Consider the following 25,297-nt stretch of genomic DNA (forward strand, 5'->3'; position numbering starts at 1 on the left):
GGGCCCAGGAGTGACTTAGCAGTCCCTGCTTTCCATCTGCCCAGGGTGGTCATCTCTGGGCCTATAAAGGGGCGCTGATTGTGGCGGCAGGGTCACCACTGAAGGAGCGTCAACAAAGGGGGTTACCCCTTTGGGGAAGCCACTTCGGGGGACAGTGAGGGCAAGGGCCAGGTTTCCGAACACAATAATTCACATGTGGGTGGGTATTTAATGAGGCTTCTGTTTTAATTAGTCCTGGGTGGTTTTGTTTTAATTCTGTTTATATATGTGTCTGGGCTTATCTGGAAATGGGGAGACAGGGAGCGTATCCACTGATCATGGGGCAGCAATTCCGGTGGTGGTGGAGAACAGAAGAAATAACGTTGGCAGGTCAGTGGGCCATTATAGGGGAAGGGGACTTGGAAAATTAACAGCTGTTTCCCCTTCCTGCTGTCCTGCCAGCTCTTTGACCTTGGGGAGCAGTGCCAACCAACCCTGGAACCTCACCTTGCTCCTTTGTAATGCCAGGTCAGTCCAGAACAAATCAGAAACCATCCATGATTTGATTCTGGATGAAAGCACCAACCTGGTATGTATTACAGAGACCTGGCTGGGGGAGGCTGGGGGCCCAGTGTTGTCCCAACTTCTCCCTCCAGCTTCTCCCTCCTCTGTTGAGGAGCGGGTGAGGGACCGTGGGCAGGGAGGTGGAGTGGCTGTGGTCGATAAGAACAATATCTCCCTGACCAGGAACCCTGTTGAGGTTCTGGACCATATTGAATGTGTGTACTTAAGTTTGGGGACCAGGGATAGACTGGGACTTATGTTGGCGTACCGATTGCCCGCTGCTCAACAGAGTCCCTAACTAAGCTGACGGACTTGGTCTCGGACTTGGTGTTGGAGTCTCCCAGGCTTGTGGTGCCGGGGGACTTCAATGTTCACTTTGGGACCAATTTGTCCAGGGCGGCTCAGGAGTTCATAGCAGCCATGACAACTATGGGCCTATCAAGTGGTCTCGGGAGTAACGCACATTGCTGGTCACACACTTGATTTAGTCTTTCACTCTGGTCAGGGTGGTGTTCCGTGGGTGGGGAACCCTGTGATTTCCCCATTGTCATGGCCGGACCACCATCTGGTTAAGGTAAGACACACAATCACTTCCCACCTTCGCAGGGGTGGATTTCAAGAAGCCTTGGAGGGATTTAGTGTTGGCTCTGCCGGTGATCCTGTTGATGCCCTGGTGGAGAACTGGAACAGCAAACTCACCGGGGCAGTAGACATTATTGCTCCTAAGCATCCTCTCTGACCCACTTCAAAACTGGCCCCTTGGTATATGAAAGAACTACGGGGGCTGAAGCAGTGAGGTAGATGACTGGAGCGCAAGTGGAGAAAGACTCTACTCAAATCCGACAGATTGCAACATAGAGATCATGTAAAGACCTATGCTCAGGCGATATGTGCAGCAAAGAAGTGATATGTGCAGCAAGTTCATGTCCAGCGGAGTTGTCCAGGGTTGTGAGAGGGCTAGTATGTGCCCCTCCTCCCTTGAATCAGAATCTGGAACAATTGATTACCCGCTGTGATGTGTTTAACAAATTCTTTGTGGGGGAAATCTCTCGTATTCAGGCCGACTTAGACTCCATCTCCACAATTACTTCAGTGTCTGATGTGGAGGTGTCCAGCAACTCCTCTTATGTGATTAGGTTGGATCAGTTCCAGTTTGTGACTCCTGAGGATGTGGACAAGCTGATTGGAACTGTGCGGCCTACCACCTGTTCTCTTGACCCTTGCCTGACATGGCTTATACTATCTGGCAGGGGGGTTGTTGTAGAAGGCCTGGTAGAGATTATAAATGTGTCTCTGAGGGAAGGTAGGATGCCTCCTTGTCTTAAGGAGGCAATTATTAGACCACTTCTGAAGAAGCCTACATCAGATCCCTCAGAGTTGAGCAACTACAGGCCTGTCTCCAACCTTCCATGGCTGGGCAAGGTAATTGAGAGGGTGGTCACCTCTCAGCTCCAGACAATCTTGGAACAAACTGATTATCTTGACCCATTTCAAACTGGCTTTTGGGCTGGCTATGAGGTGGAGACTGCCTTGGTTGGCCTGGTGGATGATCTTCAATTGGGAATTGACAGAGGAAGTATGACTCTGTTGGTCCTTTTGGACTTCTCGGCGGCTTTCAATACTATCGACCATAGTATCCTTTTGGAGCGTCTGAGTGGGTTGGAAGTGGGAGGCACTGCTTTGCAGTGGTTCCGCTCCTATCTCTCTGGCAGGTTCCAGATGGCGTCCCTTGGAGAATGCTCTTCTTCAAAATCTGAACTTTTGTATGGTGTGCCCTGGGGCTCCATATTGTTTCCGATGTTGTTTAACATCTACAAGAAACCGCTAGGAGAGATCATCAGATTTGGTGCAGGGTGCTATCAGAATGCTGATGACACCCAAATCTATTTCTCCATGTCAGAATCATCAGGAGAGGGCATAACTGTCATGCCTTCGTCCTCAGATAGCGAAGAAGAACAACAGGTTGGCAGAGGCATCTGAAGGGGAGAGCTCGGCTGTCAGGCCACAGGAGGGAGCTGAGATGAGTCTGGACAAAGCTTCTGGTCAAGAAGGCCCATCTGGGGCAGAGGAGATGGGGGATGGAAGGCAGGAGGATGAACAACCATTAACTCCCCCCAAGAGCAGAGGCGTACAAAATGCCAACAGCAGCTGCAGACACTCAGACGGAGTCAACAGCTCCTCAGCAAGCACCAAGATAAACACTGAATCTCTAACAGCTGGCTGGAGGAGGAGAGCAATTAGGCTAAGTACTATAAGTCAGTCAACAGGCAACGACCAAGTTGCTGGAAGCAACACGTCGTTTGAGCTTGCTACAGACCAAGCCTTGGCTTCGTGGAATTCCCAGCTTCATGTTTGGACTCTGGAGACTCAGGCTTCCCTGCTTGAAACCTGATTCCTGAGCAAGACCAGACAGCTTATCCAGCCTCGATACCTCACTTGGTGATACCTTGGACTTTTGGGCTCAGAACTCTTGGAATCTGGTGAGTGACATAGGGTGTGAGGGAGACAGTGGAACTTGATACTCGGTAGTGATTTGTCTCTTGTGCTTTCTTACAGACCAGAGTGGATACCAGAGCAACCGGCATCCCGGACAGAGACCTTGGACCAGGTAGTGAACGGACAAACTCATGACAATAACCTCCCTAAATGCCTGCCTGAAGTTGGTGATGGGCTGGATGAGGGATAAGAAACTGAGACTGAATCCAGATAAGACGAAGGTAGTCATTGTGTGGGGTCGAAACCCCAGAGACAATTTTGATCTCCCAGTTCTGGATGGGATCACACTTCCCCAGAAGGAACAGGTACACAGTCTAGGGGTACTTCTGGATACAAGCCTCTCCCTGGTATCCCAGGTTGTGGAAGTGGCCAGAAGTGCCTTCTATCAGCTTCGGCTGATACACCAGCTGTATCCGTTTCTTGAGATGAATGGCCTCAAAACAGTGGTACATCTGCTCCAGACTGGATTACTGCAATGCGCTCTATGTGGGGCTGCCCTTGTGTTTAATTAATTTATTTATTACATTTTTATATCCCGCTCTTCCTCCAAGGAGCCCAGAGCGGTGTACTACATACTTAAGTTTTTCCTCACAACAACCCTGTCAAGTAGGTTAGGCTGAGTGAGAAGTGACTGGCCCAGACCCACCCAGCAAGTATCATGGCTGAATGGGGATTTAAACTCTGGTCTCCCCGGTCCTAGTCCAGCACTCTAACCACTACACCACACTGACTCTCTACAGTTGGTCCAGAATGCGGCAGCCAAGTTGGTCTCTGGATCATCTCGGAGGGACCATATTACTCCCGTACTGAAGGAGCAACACTGGCTGCCGATATGTTTCCAGGCAAAATACAAGGTGTTGGTTATCCTCTCTAATAAAAGCCTTGGTGTCTGTCCGTGGACGGACACCAAGGCGTGCGTTCGTGCCTCCCTGGGCTGTTCTGGGCATGCGCGAAGCGCATGCCCAGAACGGCCAAAGCAGAAACAGACACAGGCAACAGGCGGCCATGTTTGATCCTTGCCCGGCCGCGGAAATGCAAAGGCGGCCACAGGAAAGGGCAGAGGCGGCTGCAGGGAGGCAGAAGCGGCGGCGGCGGCACCAGGCCAGCCACGAAGAACTGAGAGGAAGGCAAGGAAGGAAGAAACGGTGGGGGCGGGCGACATAATGGCTCGCGGGGGCAGGCAGAGGTGACGGCGGCACCAGACCAGCCGCGGGCGGCAGCTCCTTGCCGTGCCGCTAACAAGAAGAAACCTCGGCGAGAGCCAGCAAGGGCGGGCAGCACAAATAAAAGCCCCTAAAAGAGAAGATGCGGCGGCAAAGATCCCGGACCAGCCGCAAGGAACGAGGAGGCAGCAGTGAAGGGTCTGGGCTCGACGGGAGCAGGAGGCACTACGGGCAGCGGGAAGCTTGGTGGGTGGGGTGCTCCGAGTCCCCCTCCTTGCAAGGGAGGGAGCCAGAGGTGGCGGAATACTATAAAAGCGGAAGGTGGGAGAACCAAAATAGAAAAAAAAACACAAAAAAACATTTATTTGATGAATAAAAGACTGATGAGTTCATAAGAGCAAAATAAGGGAGAAGGAAGAACAACAACAAAAACAAAGACAAAAAAAACAGGGAGAGAGGGGAGAGGGGGAAGCAAAAAGAGAGAGAGAGACAGAGAGAGAGACACAAACAGAAAGGTTAAAAAAAAAAAAGGTCAAGAACACAAAAGGGTGGGAGAGAAAGCTAGCGCCCGTTATCATAACGGGCTTCAAAATACTAGTAACCTATAAGGCCCTAAACAGCTTGGGCCCTGGGTATTTAAGAGAACGTCTTCTTTGTCATGAACCCCACAGCCCATTCAGATCATCAGGAGAGGTCCGTCTGCAGTTGCCACCGGCTTGTCTGGTAGCAACTCAGGGATGGGCCTTCTCTGCTGCTGCCCCGAGGCTTTGGAATGCGCTCCCTAGTGAAATAAGAGCCTCCACATCTCTGACAACTTTTAAAAAGTCTATAAAGATGCATCTGTTCACCCAGGCTTTTAATTTAATAATGTTTTAATGGTTTAAGTGTTGTTTAAAAACATCATTTTAAATATATTAAATTGTTGTAATGTTTTAAACTTTTTGTTTTTGTTTTAACTAATGCTATACTTTTTGTTTTTATTTTGTTGTAAACCACCCAGAGATGTAAGATTAATGTGTTAAATAAATAAATATGTTAAATAGATAGATAGATAGATAATGAAGAAATGTTAACAACAATGTTTCCATTTAAATATGTTAAACTGAAGGTATAAGGCAGCCAGGCAGGCCTCTGCATCAAGTCATCAGCCCTGTAACTAGAAGCAGACTAATTCATTGCCTAACAACAAACTTAAACTCTTGTAACAACTACTAAGCAGGCTGAAGCCTGTCTTAAAGCAACATTAACACTTCCCACAATACACAACAGTATTTTTCATTAGTATTTACAGTATTAGTATAGTAGTATTTATATTTTTGAATAATAAAGCATGTATTGTTTTGTAATCTGGTGTCTTTAGCTTTTCATTCTGGTTTTACCAGCCAGCCAAAATTTGTGATTAGCAGCAAACTACCTCGGAGCGCTAGGTCTTGTTTTGGATGTCATGTTGAACTCTGGAATCACACAGTGCCACCAAGTGCAGTCAGTGCAAAGTAAGGAATAATCCCCCCACCTCCCAACACAACACGACTGGAGTTAATCAGTGTAATGTTAGACTTCCAAGGCACTCAGAGCATCTTACAAAGTGTAGCATGACATGGACATGACCTAGTCGTCCTCCTGCACTTAGATCTGCAGGGGGAGGTTGGAGGTTTGCCCCTGAATTTGTGCAGTACGGTGGTATTCAGAGCACCTTGGAAGCACTGTACACCTGTGGGGATGTCACAGGAGGAGGTCAAAATGCGGGAGGTTCCATTCTCCGCAATTAAAACGGATAATGAAACCACAAATACTGAATCATCATATCTATGGGATCACGGGGGTTAGGTTCCCAGGGGTTGCAAAAGAGATAGAGGGGGAGAAAAGTGAAAATGGCCTTAGAAGTGTGGGGGAAAGTGGCTTATGGTGCTCCGTGGGTCCCTAGCAAGTCAGGAAAGAAAGAAAAAACCAAGAGTCCAAGATTCCACCATTTTTTGGCCAAAAAAAAAATCAAAACAAAAAACCCACAGGTTTTTAAATATATACATTTTTAAATGAGCCACAAAATGGCTCCCGAGCTCAAAATGGGGACCCGAAATGACCTCCAAGGTCATTTCCGGCCACCCTCTGATCTGTGGATATGCAGAATTACCCCCACCCCCATGTATACTAAAGTCAGGTGTCATTTACCCAAACGTGGATATGCAAAAATGTGGGTGCTGGATCCACAAATAAGGTCCTCCTGTATATCAGATGATTGTCTGCACTGAAACTTTATATGGTTAACTTTGTTATATCTTTAGCTTTACGTGGTTTTTATATCTTTTATATGATTACATGGTATGAGTTTTGAGGACTTAAAACATTGATTATTTAATATTTGGATAGATAATATATTATTATGATTGGTTTTATTCATGCACTATCATGTTAATATTTTGATAGTTTTCACTTTTACAATTATCATATTGCATATATACAGACTCTTTGTATTATTTTGTATACTGTGTTTTAGAATTGCCTCCAAGGAAGTTCATCTTGGCTCAAAACACATAAGGCAATACTGAACAAATTTATTAAAATGTATTAGCGGAAGGAAATATTGAATAAACCTATTGAAATTCATCAGCACCTTTGAGAGTCCTCCCCACTTTTACCCTTTTCTGATTTGCTGGTGCTACATCATTTTTCTCCCCACTCCCTCTTTGTTCTTAAACAATCTCCCATCCCACGCACCAAGTTCAAGCTCAGGAGGAGACCTGGGACACATTACACTTGCTAGAGGGGAGGAATGCTGAGCCGTAGGAGCCCCTGCCTACTGAACCATCTCATGCGTAGTAAGCAATACCCATATCTACCCCTTAGGAAGGCAAGAGGACTAAACTACAAATACAAGAGTGCTACCACATACCTCAGCCCCTCCCCCCTCCATTCAAGGGAGGAAATTGTCCAATGTGGGTGGAGAGTTTGCCACTTGCCTGCACCAGTGAAGAAGGAAACATCGATTACAATAATGTTTAAGCCGGTCATGGAGAAGAAATGTTTGGGCAGATGAGGAGTGTTTGGAAGGCAAGCAGAAGCATGTGGGAAAGGAGGCTCATGGTGGGGTGTCAGGAGCTGCACTGAAGACACTCAAGACACAGGGAGGGAGCAAAGTGGCAGTTGGAGCTGTGCTGCTGCTGCTGAGGGATTTTGGCAGCCAAGATACAGCATGAAAAGGCATAGGAAGTGGATGGCAAGATGTCTCTTTAGAAAAAGGAGCAGCAGCAGTAGCTAATCTTACTTTCCAGCTCCTTCAACAAACCCAGTGTCCATGAAAAAACAATGGCCGTAGCCCTTGGCTATCTAATGTGGAGATTTGTGCCCTCCAACTCCACTTTGACACTCCTAAGCCAAGGAAAACCACAAGTCAGTGACTCGGCTAGTGTAGTGGTCTCTATGAACTGTGGCTTTAAAAGTGGGCTATGGAATTGCATGGTCCCTCTCACAGGCCCTTTCCTTCACTGAGTGAAATCCCTCCTCAACCTTGATGAAGAGATAGTTAGGCACCTACAGCTGCATTCACACAACCACTTCTCTTCCCCGAGAGGTTCATTATAGCTGTGGGTGTCTGAACCTGCAGAGCCCTGTTGGGGGTCTGTGGACATTCCTGCAGGGGGTGGCCTTGTGTGCTGGCAGCTTGCTGACCCCCTTGTGCTTGTTGCTGGTGGACAGTATGGTGGGCCACACCATCCCTTTGCTCTAGGAGAATGGGTTCAAGCTTGTTATAGCACGCAATGGAAATGGGCATAATCTCAGAGTACTGGTGTTGATAGTAGGCCACCTTCTTGAACCTCTTCTTAAGGAATTGTAAGTGATACATTGGAACTGTGTGCCAGTAGTTCATCTTCTCTGAGACCTAGCCCAACAGACTCATGTTGTGATATAGGATATAGTACACCCCTTACAAGCCACCTTCAGTGGCGCAGTGGGAAAATGCTTGACTAACAAGCAGAAGGTTGCCGGTTCGAATCCCCGCTGCTACGATATCGGACAGCAGCGAGATAGGAAGATGCTGAAAGGCATCAGCTCTTACTGCACGGCAGGAAGCAATGGTAAACCCGTCCTGTATTATACCAAAGAAAACCACAGGGCTCTGTGGGCACCAGGAGTTGAAATTGACTTGATAGCACACTTTACCTTTATATCCCTTGCACTTTGTCCATGGTCCAGATATCATTGAGGGCGTGGGACCCTTTCTCTATCCAGTTCTTAGCCCTGGTATGCTTTTGTCACTATCCTGGGATATGCTCAGTGCCATGAGAATGTCCCTGCCTCAGATATGGCTTCTCATGTCTGGGAGTGTCAGTGGGCTCCTGATGATATGCTATGAACAGAAACTGAATACATCTTGGCGGGGGTGGGGGTGGTAGCTGGAGTGGAGGATATCTGGAGCAACCATTAGATGTGCAGTGTGTTGCCATGCAGGGACGTTTGCCACCCGCGATGACTTGTTTACGTGTGTGTGTGTGTAATATCAGTCCACATAGTGCATATCCATAGGGCAGGAGCAAGTGACAGAATGCCATTTCCCACGGGGTCCCACAGCTGCTGCCAGTGTGTTTGGGTGCAGAGGCATTCCCCTTGGCAGATGCTGACTATTAAGTGCTTGGGAGCATTGCTTGGCCCCGGGAAGTGGGGTGAGGAGATGCTACTTACAGCCTGGAGCCTGTTGCTAGGTGTGGAGCTGCATATTAGGCCCCAAGGATCACCTAGATACTTGTAGGGGTGAGTGCTAGCTCGTCCGAGTCTTGGAGTGGGGGAGTTCTCACATCCTGTTCCTTCTCTCTCTTGGATGAGGAGAGGTCAGTTTCAGGGATCATGACACTGGATACACATTCATCTTGACTATTTGTTGAGCCTGTAATCCTTGTCTGTTGGGCCACTGTATTCCAAGAGTGGGGCTGCAAGGCATACAGCAGAGCCCAGTATATGTGTAGTGAAGCCCCTAACCCACCCACCCCTGCTGTCTTTGGAGGTCTGCCAAGTGCTGCTCTGTGCCACTGTACTTCCAAGGAGCACCATCAGAAGGGCTTGTGCTGTGGCTGCTTAACCTATCCAGTTTCCATCCTTTTCTCACTTAGTAGAGAGAAGGCCCACTCAACAGGATTATACCCAAGGATACATGCCGGGGGTTACAATATGCATGTTGTTCTGGGTGACTCCTAGTCCTGGTGACAGCAGGAAGCATCTCCAAGCCATCACACACACACAAACACACACCCCAGATGGTCTGCTGATGCCATTGGTAAGTGTCGCTTTGATTTGCATGTAGTAGTGCTGTTTCAGAGATGCTAGCGGAGTGGCATGGTGGTGGTGGGGGGGGGGCTATACCATTTGGTTTATGGCTCTTGTTTTCCCCTCTTCTTTTGTGCTGGACAAATGTTGGATCTTGAGTATTTGGAACCAGTGCTATTCTGGTGTAATGGCTGAATTGGTGTAACTGCTCTGTTAGATTGCCAAATAAACATTCTCATTTCTAATCTTTTTTCAATAGCCTTTCCCATTAAAACATTAAAAAGGCAGCAACCCAAAGATTTTTGAAGGTTTTCCCATTTGTTTGGCCTATTTTCTTTTTTGAGCCACACTTCACTCAGCTTGCAAAAAACAATATGCGACAGACTCCTTAAATGGTCAAGCCTTTATGGGCTTCAACCCAAATGAAAGAAACTCAGTTAAAATTTACTACTATAATAGATGTGTGGACAACTCATAGCCTCAAAAAATACAATTGCACAAGGTCGTTGGAATCTTTTTCCTGTTACAAATCATAAGCTCATCCATTACTCACAATGCACGTATTTCCAGATGTTTACTTATACTACTAAGCTGAGTCTTCATAGTACCCAGGTGTGCCAAAGAACCAGCCAGGGAATAGATTATGCAACACCAGTCCAAGATTCTGATACTTGAAGCACACTTTTTATGTGAATTTAAACTGGAAGCACAGACCACGCTAACACCCAAAATGTTTTTCTGGAGTATATAAGAGTAAGAATTATTCATCTTCAGAAGAGTCACTCCACGTTCTGCAAGAATTACCATTTTCCAACTGCCTCCTAATTAAGAGTAGGAACTCATGTGGAATGCAGTGGGGAGCAGTGTTCCTTCTAAGGCGTGCACACATGTGCATGCTCACAAGTTTCTTTATTTCCACTCAGTTAATTTTAGATCCCGTTCAGGTTGAATCAAGAAGGCCCCATTCCAATTGCACATGTGCACACACTGCCCTGATACTGCTGCCCAGAATAAAACTCATTCTGCACACAGATGAAAAAATCAGAGAGAACACTGATGGGGAGTCTAATCTAAGGGTAAATCATGCCCAAAGCCCTTTATTTCTCCCAGTCTTGTCTTCTGGATCAGAATTTAAGACTGTCTCACCAAATCTGAATGTGCAAAGAGGATGTTCAAAAGGCAACTGCCACAAACAGCATAGGGGTAGACAGAAAGGGGAAAGAGAAATGTTTAAATTACTTTCCCAACTCCATGGTGGGGAATCTGAATACCTACTGCCAGAAACAATTGGAACATTTTGCCACCATCACAGGTTTTGTACATAAAAATGAATAGCAATTTATTAAAAAGTTTTTTAAAAGTTAAAAGCTGCACTCAGGTATACCACTGAGGTAGGAGCTAATCCTGTTCCCTGGCCCTGGTGACCTGAGCCAGTAGTGTAGCCGAGCAAAAACACAAAAACCCTATTTAGATTCAACAGTTGGCTTCAATACAAAAGAATTATCCAAAAATATAATACTAATGTTCAATTTAATAAAACTGTGTGTCATATGCTAAACAGGTAACATATCTCAAGTAAATTTTATTCCTCCAAATCAACACAATATATCCATGTGACAAAACTAAATCCATTAAAATTGATTAATGAGATCTCATAGAAATGTCCACTATGTAACTGGTTGAGAAAGTCAAGTCAGGAATTTTGCCTCAGCTTCTCTGGGGGGAGGGCTCTTTGCCCCAGCCTCATGGATGAGGCATGAGACAGGGATGGCCACCTGACTGGCTGTTGGGGGTATGGCTAGTATGGCCATTGTTGAGGCCGTGCTCCAGCCCCCTTCAGTCCTGGACAGGGAAGCAATGTCTCCCGGACTTCCATAGCGCCCCCCCCCCCCACACACACACCCCAACACCACCACTGGCAGTAGTTCAGAGGAAGTTTTGCGGCTGCTAGGTCAGCAGCTCCCGCAGAGTGGCAGGACCATTTTTCTCGTTCTCCCCTGGGATTAGGAGATGCAGACATATATGCATATCTGGATAGATATGATATGGTTTCTTAAAGCTTGTCACTGAAGCAGATTGCATAAAGGTCAAATCAATATTCTACCTTTCACGGGCAATCAGTGGCAATATTCATCCATCTTTCTCCTACAAGTTAAGAGCATGACACTTCAGAGATAATCAGTGGAGACATTCTTGAACTTGGCCCAGACTGACTTTGCATCTCCCAAGTTACTACATTGTGTGCCTTTATAGTAGACCATGTCCAGGGACTACAGTATAGGGAACTACGGTAGTCAAAGGGTATGTATAGAAGTATGTTCACTTTGTGGATTTTACTGTACCTGCAAATTGTTAAGCCTCACAAGCATTCACCTGTTTGAAAACATATGTAACACTAAGGTATTAATACTCCTCCTGGACTCACCAGTTTATTATGACAACAATACTTATTTCACAAATTTCTGATTAATAGATTTATAATATTTATAAATTATGCTCTCTGCCTGAAAGCAACGTGGGTATAGTTTTTTTAAAAACCAACAACTTAAAATTGAGAGTGCATTTCATTCTTACACCTGAAACCATTTACTTTTACAACCCGATCCTATGGCTGAGTTCACATGTAGCTTGGAATCAGTAGTTCAGCCAAGCTGCTGCAGCCCTGGAAACATGTGTGAGCCCTGTTTCAGTCTCAGGAACAATATGCCAAGACTGGGCATAATGTTCAAACTCACCAGTCTCAGCATATTCTATCCTACTTGGAATCGGACATTGGTAACTGAGATTTAAAGTGAATGACATAAAAACTGTAATGTATGGATTTGATGAACATATTTGATAAGAGATATATTGGTATAGTTGGCAGGATTAGAAAAGTGCAACTCTCTGATATACCAGTGATATGTAATTTGTGGATGCTCAGCGTCCATTCTGCCAGTGGTCCCGCCATGGAAATAGATTCCGGCACAGAAGCTGGCACCCTCACAGGGGATCAGGCTCCATAATAGTGGTTAGAGGAGAGCCAGCGTGGTGTAGTGGTTAGACTGCTGGACTAGGACCAGGGAGACCTGAGTTCAAATCCCCATTCGGCCATGAGACTTGCTGGGTGACTCTGGGTCAGTCACTTCTCTCTCAGCCTAACCTACTTCACAGGGTTGTTGTGAAAGAGAAACTCAAGTATGTAGTTTCTGGGCTCCTTGGAGGAAGAGCGGGATATAAATGTAATAATAATAATAATAATAATAATAATAATAATAGCTGACATCATCTAAAGTAAGGGATCTCCAGTTATGAAAGATATATACTGAGCTCTGTATTGCATAGCAATAACAGAAATGCGGGAGCAACTTTCTTCTATACTTGGAAGTGGCTTTTTCAGCATTACTGATTATCTAGACCCGTTTCAGACCGGCTTTCGGGTGGGCTATGGGGTGGAGACTGCCTTGGTCAGCCTGATGGATGATCTCCAGTTGGGAATTGACAGAGGAAGTGTGACTCTGTTGGTCCTTTTGGACCTCTTGGCAGCTTTCGATACTATTGACCATAGTATCGTTCTGGAATGTCTGAGGGGGGTTGGGGGTGGAAGGCACTGCTTTGCAGTGGTTCCACTCTTACCTCTTGGGCAGATTCCAGATGGTGTATCTCGGGGACTGTTGTTCCTCAAAAACTGAACTTGGGATGGTGTCCCTCAGGGCTCTGTATTGTCTCTGAAGTTGTTTACCATCTACATGAAACTGCTGGGAGAGATCATCAGGAGATTTGGTGCAGGGTGTTATCAGTATGCTGATGACACCCAAATCTATTTCTCCATGTCAACATCATCAGGAGAAGGTATAACCTCCCTAAATGCCTGCCTGAAGATGGGCAGGATGATGGAGAATGAACTACTGATTCCAAGCTACATGTGAACTTAGCCACAGGATCGGGTTGTAAAAGTAAATGGTTTCGGGTGTAAGAATGAAATGCACTCTCAATTTTAAGTTGTGTGTTTTTTTAAAGTACACTCAGCAAGCTCAAGCCTCAGCATATGCTATCAGGAAATTCTATTTTACAAAAGGAGCACTATACATTCCGGCTGCTATTAAATTGTTTACTGCCAGGGTTTATCCTCAATTATTATATGGGGCTCAGCTTGGCCCTTATAATAATTTTGTATCTCTGGAAGCTGTACAAACAAAATTTATTAGGGCTGTTTTACAGCTTCTTGGATGTGTCCCTAATTCTGTTATCAGGCGAGAGGTGGGACTTGGCTCGATAGAAGCGGAGTGTTGGAAGTGCATTTTTGCATTCTGGTTAAACTGGTCTTTCTTCAACCCGGAATTGCCCATCTGGTATTAACCGATCCTTTTGGTTCCACTTGGAAATGCCTTGTCAAAACAAAATCCCAGTTTTACGGGCTCTCACTTGACACCCTTATCAGTTTGGGGCATGATACTGTGGGGAAGGTTATCAAGCAGCGTATTTCCAACATTGATTTACAGTCTGAAGTTACTAAAATTCCGAAAGGCTCGTACTTAGGAGATCAGATTTTCAGCAGTAAACCGGCTACTTATTTAATTAACATCACTCTTCCTAAGTTTAGGCAGGCCTTGTCTTTAGCGTGTTTAAATGTGCTTTTTGGGAGGTTTAGAGGAGTTCCATATACATCTCCCCTTTGCCCTTGTGGACTGGGTGTTATTGAATCTATTGAGCATGTTATCCTACACTGTGCACTTTACAAGGATGATTGCTTAAATCTTATTGCTCCTCTGCTTGAGAGGTTTCCAGGACATTCAGATGAATTTTATTTATTAGCAAATTTTAATTATAAGTACACAATTGTAGTGGCCAAGTTTTGTCACATTTTATGTAAATTACGATTGGCTATTGTGTAATGTAATGTTTTTGGTCAATGACTGAAATAAATTGATTGATCAGCATTATATCATTTTCTGCCTGAAAATTCTATTCATCATAAAATCAAGTCTATTAGTTCTATCAGTACAAAAATTGACATAGAAAATCTATCTTGTATGTTCTGGCCAAATTTCAGAACATGCTCATGAATAATAATGGAAATTATAGCAGTTTTTAAAAACTTGCTTTAAACTACAGCCTTCACAATGTTTGAAACTGCTGTTTTGTCCACCCAAAACATATCTAGAAATTTTTATTTCCTTCCCTGTTTGGATTATGTCAGAAATTCAAGGACATTGCCTTTAGCCAGTTTGGTGACAATCTGTTATGTATTCCTAAAGTTATGAGATTTCAGAGTTACCATTTTACACCAATCACTTAACTAAGGATAAATCTTGCAACTTGAGCCTGATTGAGACTGCCCTGTGAAATCTGTTTTTCAAAGGAAAATTGGCTGTCACCTGAATAAGCATGGTGCAGAAGTACATACATGTAGATGGGAGAAGGGGAGATACTAAATCTGTGTATGTAGTGCTGCTGCATGTGTTTGTTATGGGGTGAACAATTTGTTACGGTGTGGCTAACAAAAATGATTAATTAATTAATATTATTATTATCATCATCATCTGAAGGTTTTCCAGAAATGTTTGAACTGGAAAATTTCCCCATGCAAATTTCCCCCTAATTTGCATTAATCTCTTCCCCTCAAAAAATTTACATGTTTCCCTGATGCCCTAAATATATTGTGATCTGGTTTGGTATGTTGCTTGACCTATTTATACAATAAAACATCACCACCACCAAATTAATTTCCCACACTGTATCTCAGACTATTTGATGTGAAGATGGGGATCAGCTATTCTATCTATCTAAACAAATGCACATGTTTATATAGAAAGGTTTTTTCCCCATTAGAATACTTAATAAATTAGTGAAACATATATACCCTCTCACATACTTTCAAGGGCTAATGATCTAAGAAACATTAATTACAACTTTGAAACTGATGCACTTACCTAATCTTGCATTGGCATCCATTCATTGTTACCAATTAACTTTATGAAACAATGCTGGACATCTGGACTAGTAGTGTGGACATGCAGCAGTGTGAGTTCCAGACTACCACTGCACTGCTGCTTGAGCAGGGAAAGGGATTATTTTTTGCCAGTCTTCCCTTCCTTCTGAAGCCCTTTGTGCATCACCAAAATATGTCCCCAAAGGTCAGAGTGTAGAACTCGCACTGCTGCACGTGCACAATGCTAGTCTGGATATCAGCCAATTAAATTTTAGAAGTAGAAAATTTTTGGAATGGAAAATAAAGGTATGCAGAAAAATTTCTACCCCACATCTCTGCATCTGGCATGCTGTTATGTGTTTGTGTGTGACAGGTTGCTGGAGGTGCCATAATCCAATGTATCTTTGTGTGTAGGACACTCCTGCATGTATCCGTGTGTGATGTACTTCTCCATATCATTGCGTGTGGTCATGCTCCGGAATGTTTGTTTATTTTTACATTTATATCCTATTCTTCCTCCAAGGAGCCCAATGTGATATACATGGCTTCTGTTTATCCTCACAACAACCCCCTGAGGTAAATTAGGCTGAGAGATAAGTGACTGGGCCAGAGTTATCCTGTGAGTTTCATGGCTGAACAGTGAAATCCAAAACGGATTGTGAGCAGCTCCAAAAGGATCTCTCCGAACTGGGGGAGTGGGCAACAAAATGGCAAATGCGGTTCAATGTTAGCAAGTGTAAAGTGATGCACATTGGGACGAAAAACCCCAACTTCAAGTATATGCTGATGGGATCTGAGCTGTCGGTGACGGACCAGGAAAGGGATCTTGGGGTTGTGGTTGATAGCTCGTTGAAAGTGTCTATTCAATGTGCGGCAGCTGTGAAAAAGGCAAATTCCATGCTAGGGATCATTAGGAAGGGGATTGAAAATAAAACGGCTAACATTATAATGCCCTTATACAAAACTATGGTGCGACCACACTTGGAGTACTGCGTACAATTCTGGTCACCACATCTTAAAAAGGACTTTGTTGAACTGGAGAAGGTACAGAAGAGGGCAACCAAGATGATCAGGGGCCTAGAGCACCTTTCTTACAAGGCAAGACTACAACACCTGGGGCTTTTTAGTTTAGAAAAAAGACGATTGCGGGGAGACATGATAGAGGTCTATAAAATCATGCATGGCGTGGAGAAAGTGGAGAGAGATTCTTTTCCCTCTCACAGAACACTAGAACCAGGGGTCACTCCATGAAATTGATTGCCAGGAGGTCTAGGACCAACAAACGGAAGTACTTTTTCACACAACGCGTGATCCACATGTGGAACTCTCTGCCACAGGATGTGGTGATGGCCAACAACCTGGATGGCTTTAAGAGGGGTTTGGATGACTTCATGGAGGAGAGGTCTATCAATGGCTACTAGTCAGAGGACTGTGGGCCACCTCCAGCCTCAAGGGTGTGCCTCTGAGTACCAGTTGCAGGGGAGTAATGGCAGGAGAGAGGGCATGCCCTCAACTCCTGCCTGTGGCTTCCAGCGGCATCTGGTGGGCCACTGTGCGAAACAGGATGCTGGACTAGATGGGCCTTGAGCCTGATCCAGCAGAGCTGTTCTTATGTTTTGAACTAAGGTCTCCCTGGTCCTAGTCCAAAACTCTAATCGCTACACCCTGCTGGCTCTCATACCTCATGTGTTGCATTTAGTGTGCTATGCATGCTGCAGCACGTGTCTGTGTGCAGAGTGCTGCTGCAGTTGCTGCTTATGTGCTGTTGCACTTCTTGCATGTATGTCTGACAAACTGTTGCACATGTTTATGTGTGGCGCGCTGCTATACTTGTGGCATGTTGCTGTATTAGTTTCATGTGTTGTGATTCTGCATATTGTTGCACATAGGTGTGCAATTTTCTGCTGTGCATGTGGAGTGCTGCCTGTGGCATTCTGCTGCTGTCTGTGTGGTAAGTTGCTGATTATTATTGCATGTGTTTGTATGTGGCATGCTGGTATGTGTTGCTACATGTTGAGATGATTGCCCTTTGGCATCGGTAACCCTGCTGCCACCACTCAGATTCTGTAGTGGTTATAGTGCTGGACTAGGACCGGGGAGACCCGAGTTCAAATCCCCATTCTGCCATGATACTTTCTGGGTGACTCTGGGCCAGTCACTTCTCTCTCAGCCTAACCTACCTCACAGGGTTGTTGTGAGGAGAAACTTAAGTATGTAGTACACTGCTCTGGGCTCCTTGGAGGAAGAGCGAGATATAAATGTAAAATAAAATAAAAAAAAATAAAACCTCAGCACAATTATCTCAGTCCTATGAAAGACCTGCAACAGAGCTTATTCTTTATTATATTTCTTCAATATGAGTTACCCTGCAGCATGGTGAAACACTTCTGGTTAATGTGGGAGAGGAAAGAAAACATTCTAGCACCTTGGTAACATTGAAGTAAAAAGTTTTATTTTACTTAAGTTCACTCAGATGATGTTGAATGAGTTCTTAAAAGGATAATGGTTTCAGACAACAAAATATAAACTTATGACTTCAAGCAGTGTTGATGTTAGTGATGTTTCCCTGGTAAGAATCTCTCTCTGTGACTTTCCTTTGTTAGGGTGTCTTGCTTGGTGACTGTTCTGTTTCAGACCTGCCTCCCAGTTGAGGACTTCCACAGGTCTTTCCCTGAACAGAAAATGGGTTTTTTCTTTTAGAGTGCAGAACCTCCTCTGCCTTTAGATAAACCGCTCTCTTCTCCCTTTCTTGGAGAAATCATTTTCAGATGGTATTTTTAAGCACGTGGTATATCTGTGGGTTTTTATACCCACTTGGAAAACAAATTCAGACCAAAAGACCAATGTGGGTAGAGTAAATGTTCCTGTCCTGGGTTCTGTTATATTTACAATTTGAACTCAGTGGCTGGGGTGAGGAGGAAACACCACTAAGCAATCTGGACAGTCCTCTAATCACATGATAGTAACTAGTGCACATTTTAAATCCTATCTTCTATCTACTATTTAAATCCTGGGTAGAGAATGTTTTTCTTTTTCCCATTCAGATGATCCCATTCAGTACCTATGAAGAAGAATCTAATCACTTGTTGGAAGCATAATCTGAATTGTATACTTTCCCCAAAAATCACCCTCTCAAAACCCTGCTAACAGACAACTGCCTTCCTCTTGCCTATTTATCATCATCATCATCTACTACCACTACCATTACATGCCAAACAGGGTTTCCCGAGCTGCCTGCAGAGATCCCACTACTTCAGCCTCTATCAGATAAACATTTGCTTTAAACCTTTGCTTCCTGTATATACATAAAATGTATTACAACAACATTATATACAACTCCGTAACATTACAGTTAAAAGATATACATACAACACCATACTGGAAAAATACACATCACGCATGTGTTTGTATTAAAGCATACTCCCTCTTGTTGTTGTGTATGATCTGCTGCAGCATGTGGGGTTTTCCTGAGCATATGATATACTGCTTCCTGTGTTTGTATGTGGAGTTCATGTTGCCTGTCCACCCCACTCTCTGCCATGACTTCACTTGATTTGCAATCCCTGGCTTGGCTCACTTCCATAGCCTTTGTGCTCAGTATCTCTTCTGATATTTCCTATGGTCTCTTGAGTTGTAATTTGTAATACCAAATTAGCCAGGTAAAGCAAAGGGTCAGTGTGCTACTCCCCCTGCCCCCCATTGTTCTGTAGGGATGTGCACAGAACTGGTGGGGGGCAGCTTGAAGGTGGGGGGGATGCTTTTAAGGGCAGGAGGCGGTACTCTTATCCCTCTCGTCATGTTTCCCCCACCAGCACTGTACTTTAAAAGGGTCTGACGGGGCGGCAGCGTACCTCCCTGCCACCCTGTTGCCTTGTGGGACTGGAAGTACCTGATGCATGTGCACACATCAGATGTGCGCATGTGCGTCAGGTACTTCCGGTCGAATGAGGCAATAGGGTAGCAGGGAGGTATGCTGCTGCCCCACCAGACCCTTTTAAAGTACAGCGCCGGTGGGGGAAATGCAGCGGGAGGGGTAAGAGCACCTTCCCCCCGCCTTTAAAGTTACCCCCGCACACTGCCTTCTAACCAGCCAAAACAATGGTCATTTGAATCTGTTCGGAGGCCTGTAAAAGGGCCTCCAAACAGGTTTGTGCACATCTCTATCATCCTGAGGTGCAGGGATAGGGGATAAAAGATCAAGAAAATGTGTCATACATGAAAGCTAATTTGTAAATGAGTACAATATGTAAGACCATGAACATGTTGACATGGAGTGGTATACTAAGACTCTGCTCTTATACCAAAGGTTTTTTGGACGTAGAATATACACTTTACCATACAAAATCCCAAAGGAAGATGTAAAAGTACTGCAGAGATTATAATCTCTTACAACCTGAAAACATTTTTCTTTTCCTTATGAGTGAACCTGCAGGCAGGTATTTTCTCTATTGGAACTAAGGTTTGGTAGACCCCTAGAGGCCACATAAAATTGCCCCAGGAAATGGATCAGGCCGCTGTGTTTCTACAGACTCATTTACATGTACCTCTCGCAGTATGGTTGTTGCTTACACAGAACATCTAACATCTTCTGCCTGTTAATTCCTCTGTAACCATGATAATCAGTCAGAGTCCACAGAACGTTGGAAAAAAATACATATGCAAAAGACATTTGGAGAGAAATATGAGCAATAAGTATTTATATCTAACTACTTCTAGCCTTTAAGCTAAGATTGACCAACAATTTCACCACTAGAGATACATCTAAAAACCAGTTTACCTATTACCTTTGTTGTATGGTGGACACTTCCTTACGTCTACATACCATACTAATCTCTCAATCTAATAACCGGACAGCTTGAGTGGATCCCATGGAACATTACCACCATGTAACCACCACTAGCATGGTGACATTCCACATGAGTCTTAATTTAGAGTTACCACAGCAATGTGGGATCCAGCCACAGAAAAGCGGTGGTAATGGATACATCAGCAAGCAACAGGCAAAAATAAAATTGACTCCATGTGAAGCAGCCCTTACAGCCCAATTTTTATGCATGTTTACTTGGAAGGAAATCACAAGAATTGCAGTACTAGCCAAACTTCATGTTTAAGTTATGTTAATTTTAAAAATTGGATTCATTTTGAAATCTAAGTATTTTTAATATTGACTATTAATACACCATAACATAATTTTAAGAAAAACAACTTTTAAAAGCGTAAATGAGCATATTAGACCCTACTGAAATAAATGGCATTTAAAATCTTTGGCAGGATTGGCCCTTTAGTTTGTTTTTGTTTTTTTTTAAAGTTACTGCAAGATAGTGTACACACCAACCCAATGACTGTGAGGTTCGCTCCTCCTACAGAGCTCAATGCTTGAGAGTCAGAAGACCCCAAAGATTTATATGAGATAAGACTTCGTTAGCCCGGGTGTATAGCTATGTGCTCCCAGAACCGGCTTCTGTTCATCTACAGTTTAATTTATGGGGGGAGACCGAACCTTCTCCTCGTCTCTACAAACCAAACATTTTGTAGCGTTGCGGTTATTTTCTTACCTTGCCCACTGTGCAAAGACACCAATGCCAGAAGCAGGAGAAGCTGAGAGAGCCGGATCCAGCGAAGATTGTCCATCAATTTGTTACAAAAAAAGGACTCGCAGGAAAGAAAACACAGGGGACCGAGAAGCTCCAGGCAGTAGCTTAGATCTCTCTCTCGCGCGCGCGGTCTTTTTTAATACTATTTTTTCCTGGCCGCTTCTAAAGTTCTCCAAGCCGCCCAAGACCGGTTGGGAAGGAAAGAGTTTGGAAGGATTGCTTCCCCCCCTCGCCCTTCCCACACGCACAAAGTAATTTTACAAAGAGTTAATTCACCGCCTGCCTGCCTTTCAATTATCCCGCTTGCAAGCGTTTCAGGGAAAACACAGCCTGGAGGCAGGGCCTTTTAAAAGTCATCTGTTGGATCCAGGGGTGGTCCTCCCCCCGCCTTTTTTTCAGGGGAGGGGAGTCTCGCTTTCTGTTTTTAACTTCAGAACCTTTGCAGACTACCTAGTGGCCAAGGCTGTTTAATTCAGACTTCCTCTTCCAAACAGGGAATTCTCGAAATACCTTCACTCCAAGCAAAGCCCCATACAAACAAGAAGTGGGATAAAGAAAGAGCCAAGACCACTACCTGCAGCCAAAAGGCAAGTTTCAAATCTCCTTTCTTCCTACAGATTATCCTGCATTCTGAATTAAAAAAAAGGTTAGGGCTTTATTTTAAAGTTCTCTCTCCCCAAATCTTGCTGTAAAAGTTTATTATTTATTTATTTTCTATCCCGCCCTTCCAAAAATGGCTCAGAGCGGTTTACACAGAGAAATAATAAATAAATAAGAAGATGGATCCCTGTCCCCAAAGGGCTCACAATCTAAAAGCTTAGAAATCAATATGTGCCTATTTCTTATTAGGCAAAATCTGGAATCGAAATTGACCTGACAAAAGCAGCAAAGAAGCAATGCTAACACTTTTCAGTGACAGAAAATTAACTTCAGTGGTATCAGTTTTTATTTTATTTAAACAAGATGCAACATGAACTTTGGTCAAAAGGAGGTCAGCTCCCTTGTCTTGTTTGTAGATAACTGGAGGTCAAATGTTATTTCAATGGTCACTTTTGAGGATGGGAATCCCTTCCAACACACACTGCACATGCACTCAGTTCTTGGAGCACACCAATTTACATATGTGAGTAAACTATGTTCTGTGTAAACAATGAGTGCTCCCCAGTCAATTATTTACAAAATTGGTCTTTTCTACAGCCACATCTAATCAAAAACTAGACAGTCCCCAAACAACTTAGTTATCCAGAATGCTCTGGGTTAAGTACCTATGAAACACCTTGCTAGATCAGATCTGTTTCTAGCAGTGGCCAGCCTTTGGGAAGCTCACAAGCGGGGCATGCAGTTATTTAAGCATTGTGAATCAGTCGTGAATCTGTCACCAATCCCCTTCATTCAGTGACCCAGAATGATAGCCTTAACCAGGGCGGACACTGCACAGCGAAGGAGACAATTCATTCTTACTACTGCAAGACCAACACTCCTTCCTAAAACCTTTCTACCCCTGCTTCCAGGACACTTCCTTTAATAAGCCCCATCTATAGTATGATGGAGCCACCTAATGGCGCAATGGGGAAATGACTTGATTAGCAAGCCAGAGGTTGCCGGTTTGAATCCCCATTGGTATGTTTCCCAGACTATGTTTCCCAGACTATGGAAAACACCTATATCGGGCAGCAGTGATATAGGAAGATGCTGAAAGGCATCATCTCATATTGTGCAGGAGATGGCAATAGTAAATCCTTTCTGTATTCTACCAAAGAAAACCATATGGCTCTGTGGTCGCCAGTAGTCAACATCAACTTGGAAGCACACTTTATAGCATGCTGAGTGGCTCTGCAAACTCCCCTGCAGGTCTAACATCACCTCCAGTCCAGCTGGATCATCATCCTCAGTTCAGCACACTGGGAATTAGCAAGCTGTTGTGTCAGGTCTGAATCTCTGGGCGGATCAGGCTTAGGCCAGCTGAGGGATTGTTGGAGTCAGGTGTGTGAAATCCCAACAGTATTCTTAATGCGATTGTGCCGAAGATAGATATGATTACATAAATCTGATTTTTGTTCTTCTTGGTCAGATTCACCTGACTCGGAACTAAGATTGAATCAAAGAGATTTGCCCATTGTGTTTTCTGCTTCCTGTCAGTTAAGTCAGCTCCACAGTTTAGAAAGAAAATAGTAAGAATCGCTTTGTTGGATCAGATTAGTGGCCATCAGTTCTGTCTGGTTCTTGTGCTACATTGGGACCATAAACAGTGGTGGTGTTCACAGTCTTGCATCCTGAAACTTATTGCCATGAAAAACAGTGGTTTTCAAACAGTTCCAGGGAATCTGAGCTTCCTTTCAAAGGTCACCAGTGGATCTTAGTGAAAAGTTCAGTAAAGGCTCCCATGCTGCACTTCTGTCACACTTCAGTAGACAAGATGGAAGGCTACACCAGTGCGCATAGGCAGGGCAGGTCGACATATGTACTACACATGCATACCACAGTGACACTCACAAATTGGATTTGTGTCAGCCACTGTCAAAGAGCTGCCTATTGTCAATTGCTAACTATTGTTAGTGACTGAGAATTACTTTTTATTTTCTCTTACACAAAGATTTGGTTCTAGCCATTATGCTTTTTTTAAAAACAAATCAAATACAACAAACACTCACTGGAACAGTTTTATAAAAAGGTGTATTGTAGGGTTACCTGAGACTCATACCAGGGAAGGTTGGAGGCTTGGGAGCTCACCAGTTGATGAGAGCAGAGCCCGTCACTGCTTGAACAGGATTATTGCCTTATTTCCAATGTGTTTTCAAATTCTGCTTATTTGGCCTTTTCAGTAACTGCCTCTTCCACAGACAGAGACAAAGAAAATCAGATTGGAAGAACATGTTGGGAAGAAGGGAAGCAAAGCTTAAAATGGGTGGAAAGGCTGAAGATAGACATGGACTTTATGCTGATAGCCTGCCAGCCCCTCTTTTATCAACTCACCCTGAAATTTAACTCCTGAAACGTCAAATCAAACATGATAATTTGCAACCCTAATTCTCAGCATGGGGCATGTTGGGCATAACATCAGTACAAAGAGTGAAAGATTGAGTGTTCAGTTTGTATGGGGGTGGGTGGGAGAAAGGAAAAAGCCAAATGCAACCACCTACCCACCTAGTATTTCACAGAACATCTGTCTTCCAGGCTGTTACTGCTGGCTCTATCCAAAGCCAAACCATTTGGAGGTAAGGTTTTGGAGAACAAAAATAAAATAAACTTTAAGCCAGGATGATGACTTAATGGAAACTCTTCCCTGTTGCCTTTATTCCATTTCCTTCCAGTATTAGCACCTTTGCTTCATGTGTAGCTTATAGTGTGTGTGTGTGTGTGTGTGTGAACCTTTTGGATCACAAACCAACTTGAGCATAGTGCATTTGTTTTTTAAAAGGTTTGTTTATTCAGATGTCACAATAAATTCCACTTACACTAGATGTGAAGTACTCTATGGACAGAGATAACTCTTTCTGACAGTTTTACTGCAGTAGGGGGGAAATTAATTAAAAATCATAGGATTGACCAGTTTCCTTGAAATAATACAGAGAGTCCTGCCATCTTGGACTACATGTGTACCCAATTTCAGAACTCTAAGCCCAGCCATTCTGGAAATGTAAAGGGGGTGGGCATGTTGCACTTTTTTATGATGGCAGGGGCAGATTCCTTCACATGGGTGTGGGGGTGATCAGCCCTCCCCTCCCCAAAAGAGTGAACCGGAAGTGAACCCTGTCCTATCTGTCAGGCAGTGACCTCTAGGGATCAGCCACTCAGCACATGGTGACCAGGACATAGAGGGTCTGGTGGCAGGATGTGAAGGGTGTCTTTTCCCCCCAGAAAGAGCCAGGAGGGCGATGAGAGAAGATGGGGAGCAGGTTTCGTGAGATCCAGCCATGAAGTCTGGCTGCCTCACGGCCAACCGCCAGCCTGGAGACTTCTCTCATGGAAAGACATCTGCAGATCCTTGAGAGACAGGATTGCAGGAAACTTGAATTATCTCAAAGTTTGGGGTGAGTTCAAGGGAAAAGGGAGCCAAGGGCTTCGGCTTCAATGAAAGATTTAGCCAGGGAACCATGTGTTAGGTAGCCTGTGTTAGATTTCTTTTGATTTTGTGCTTTTGCAAATCCTTACAATTCATCTAATGTGTTTTTATCTGTAATGTAACAAAGAGGAACTAAACCTGAGCCCTTTTATCCATCCAGGGTTCTGTAGAAGTCTCTGTACCCTGTAAAGGTGCTTTTAAAGGTTACTTGCACCTGGTGGGTGGGGGAGGTGCTTTTTGAATTATCCTTGCAACTGGGTAACCACAATTT

At 44.2% G+C, this 25,297-nt stretch overlaps 1 protein-coding gene across 4 annotated transcripts in view; it reads right to left on the reverse strand.

Annotated features, from left to right (window-relative positions):
- Positions 1-21,404, reverse strand: part of FBLN1 (fibulin 1) — a 139,306-nt gene extending 117,902 nt beyond the window's left edge. Inside the window, exon 1 of one of the 4 annotated variants that reach the window (XM_053254877.1) lies at positions 20,925-21,404. In XM_053254877.1, the coding sequence (XP_053110852.1) occupies positions 20,925-21,000 (76 nt within the window). In that variant the 5' untranslated portion in view covers positions 21,001-21,404. Of the gene's footprint in view, positions 1-15,370; positions 15,474-20,924 lie in introns of those variants that run through there. The other 3 variants (XM_053254874.1, XM_053254875.1, XM_053254876.1) reach the window with 3 other exon arrangements.
- Between the last annotated feature and the right edge of the window lie 3,893 nt (positions 21,405-25,297).

The sequence above is a fragment of the Hemicordylus capensis genome, chromosome 5 (assembly GCF_027244095.1).
Source record: "Hemicordylus capensis ecotype Gifberg chromosome 5, rHemCap1.1.pri, whole genome shotgun sequence".
In the NCBI taxonomy this organism is placed as follows: Eukaryota; Metazoa; Chordata; class Lepidosauria; order Squamata; family Cordylidae; genus Hemicordylus; species Hemicordylus capensis.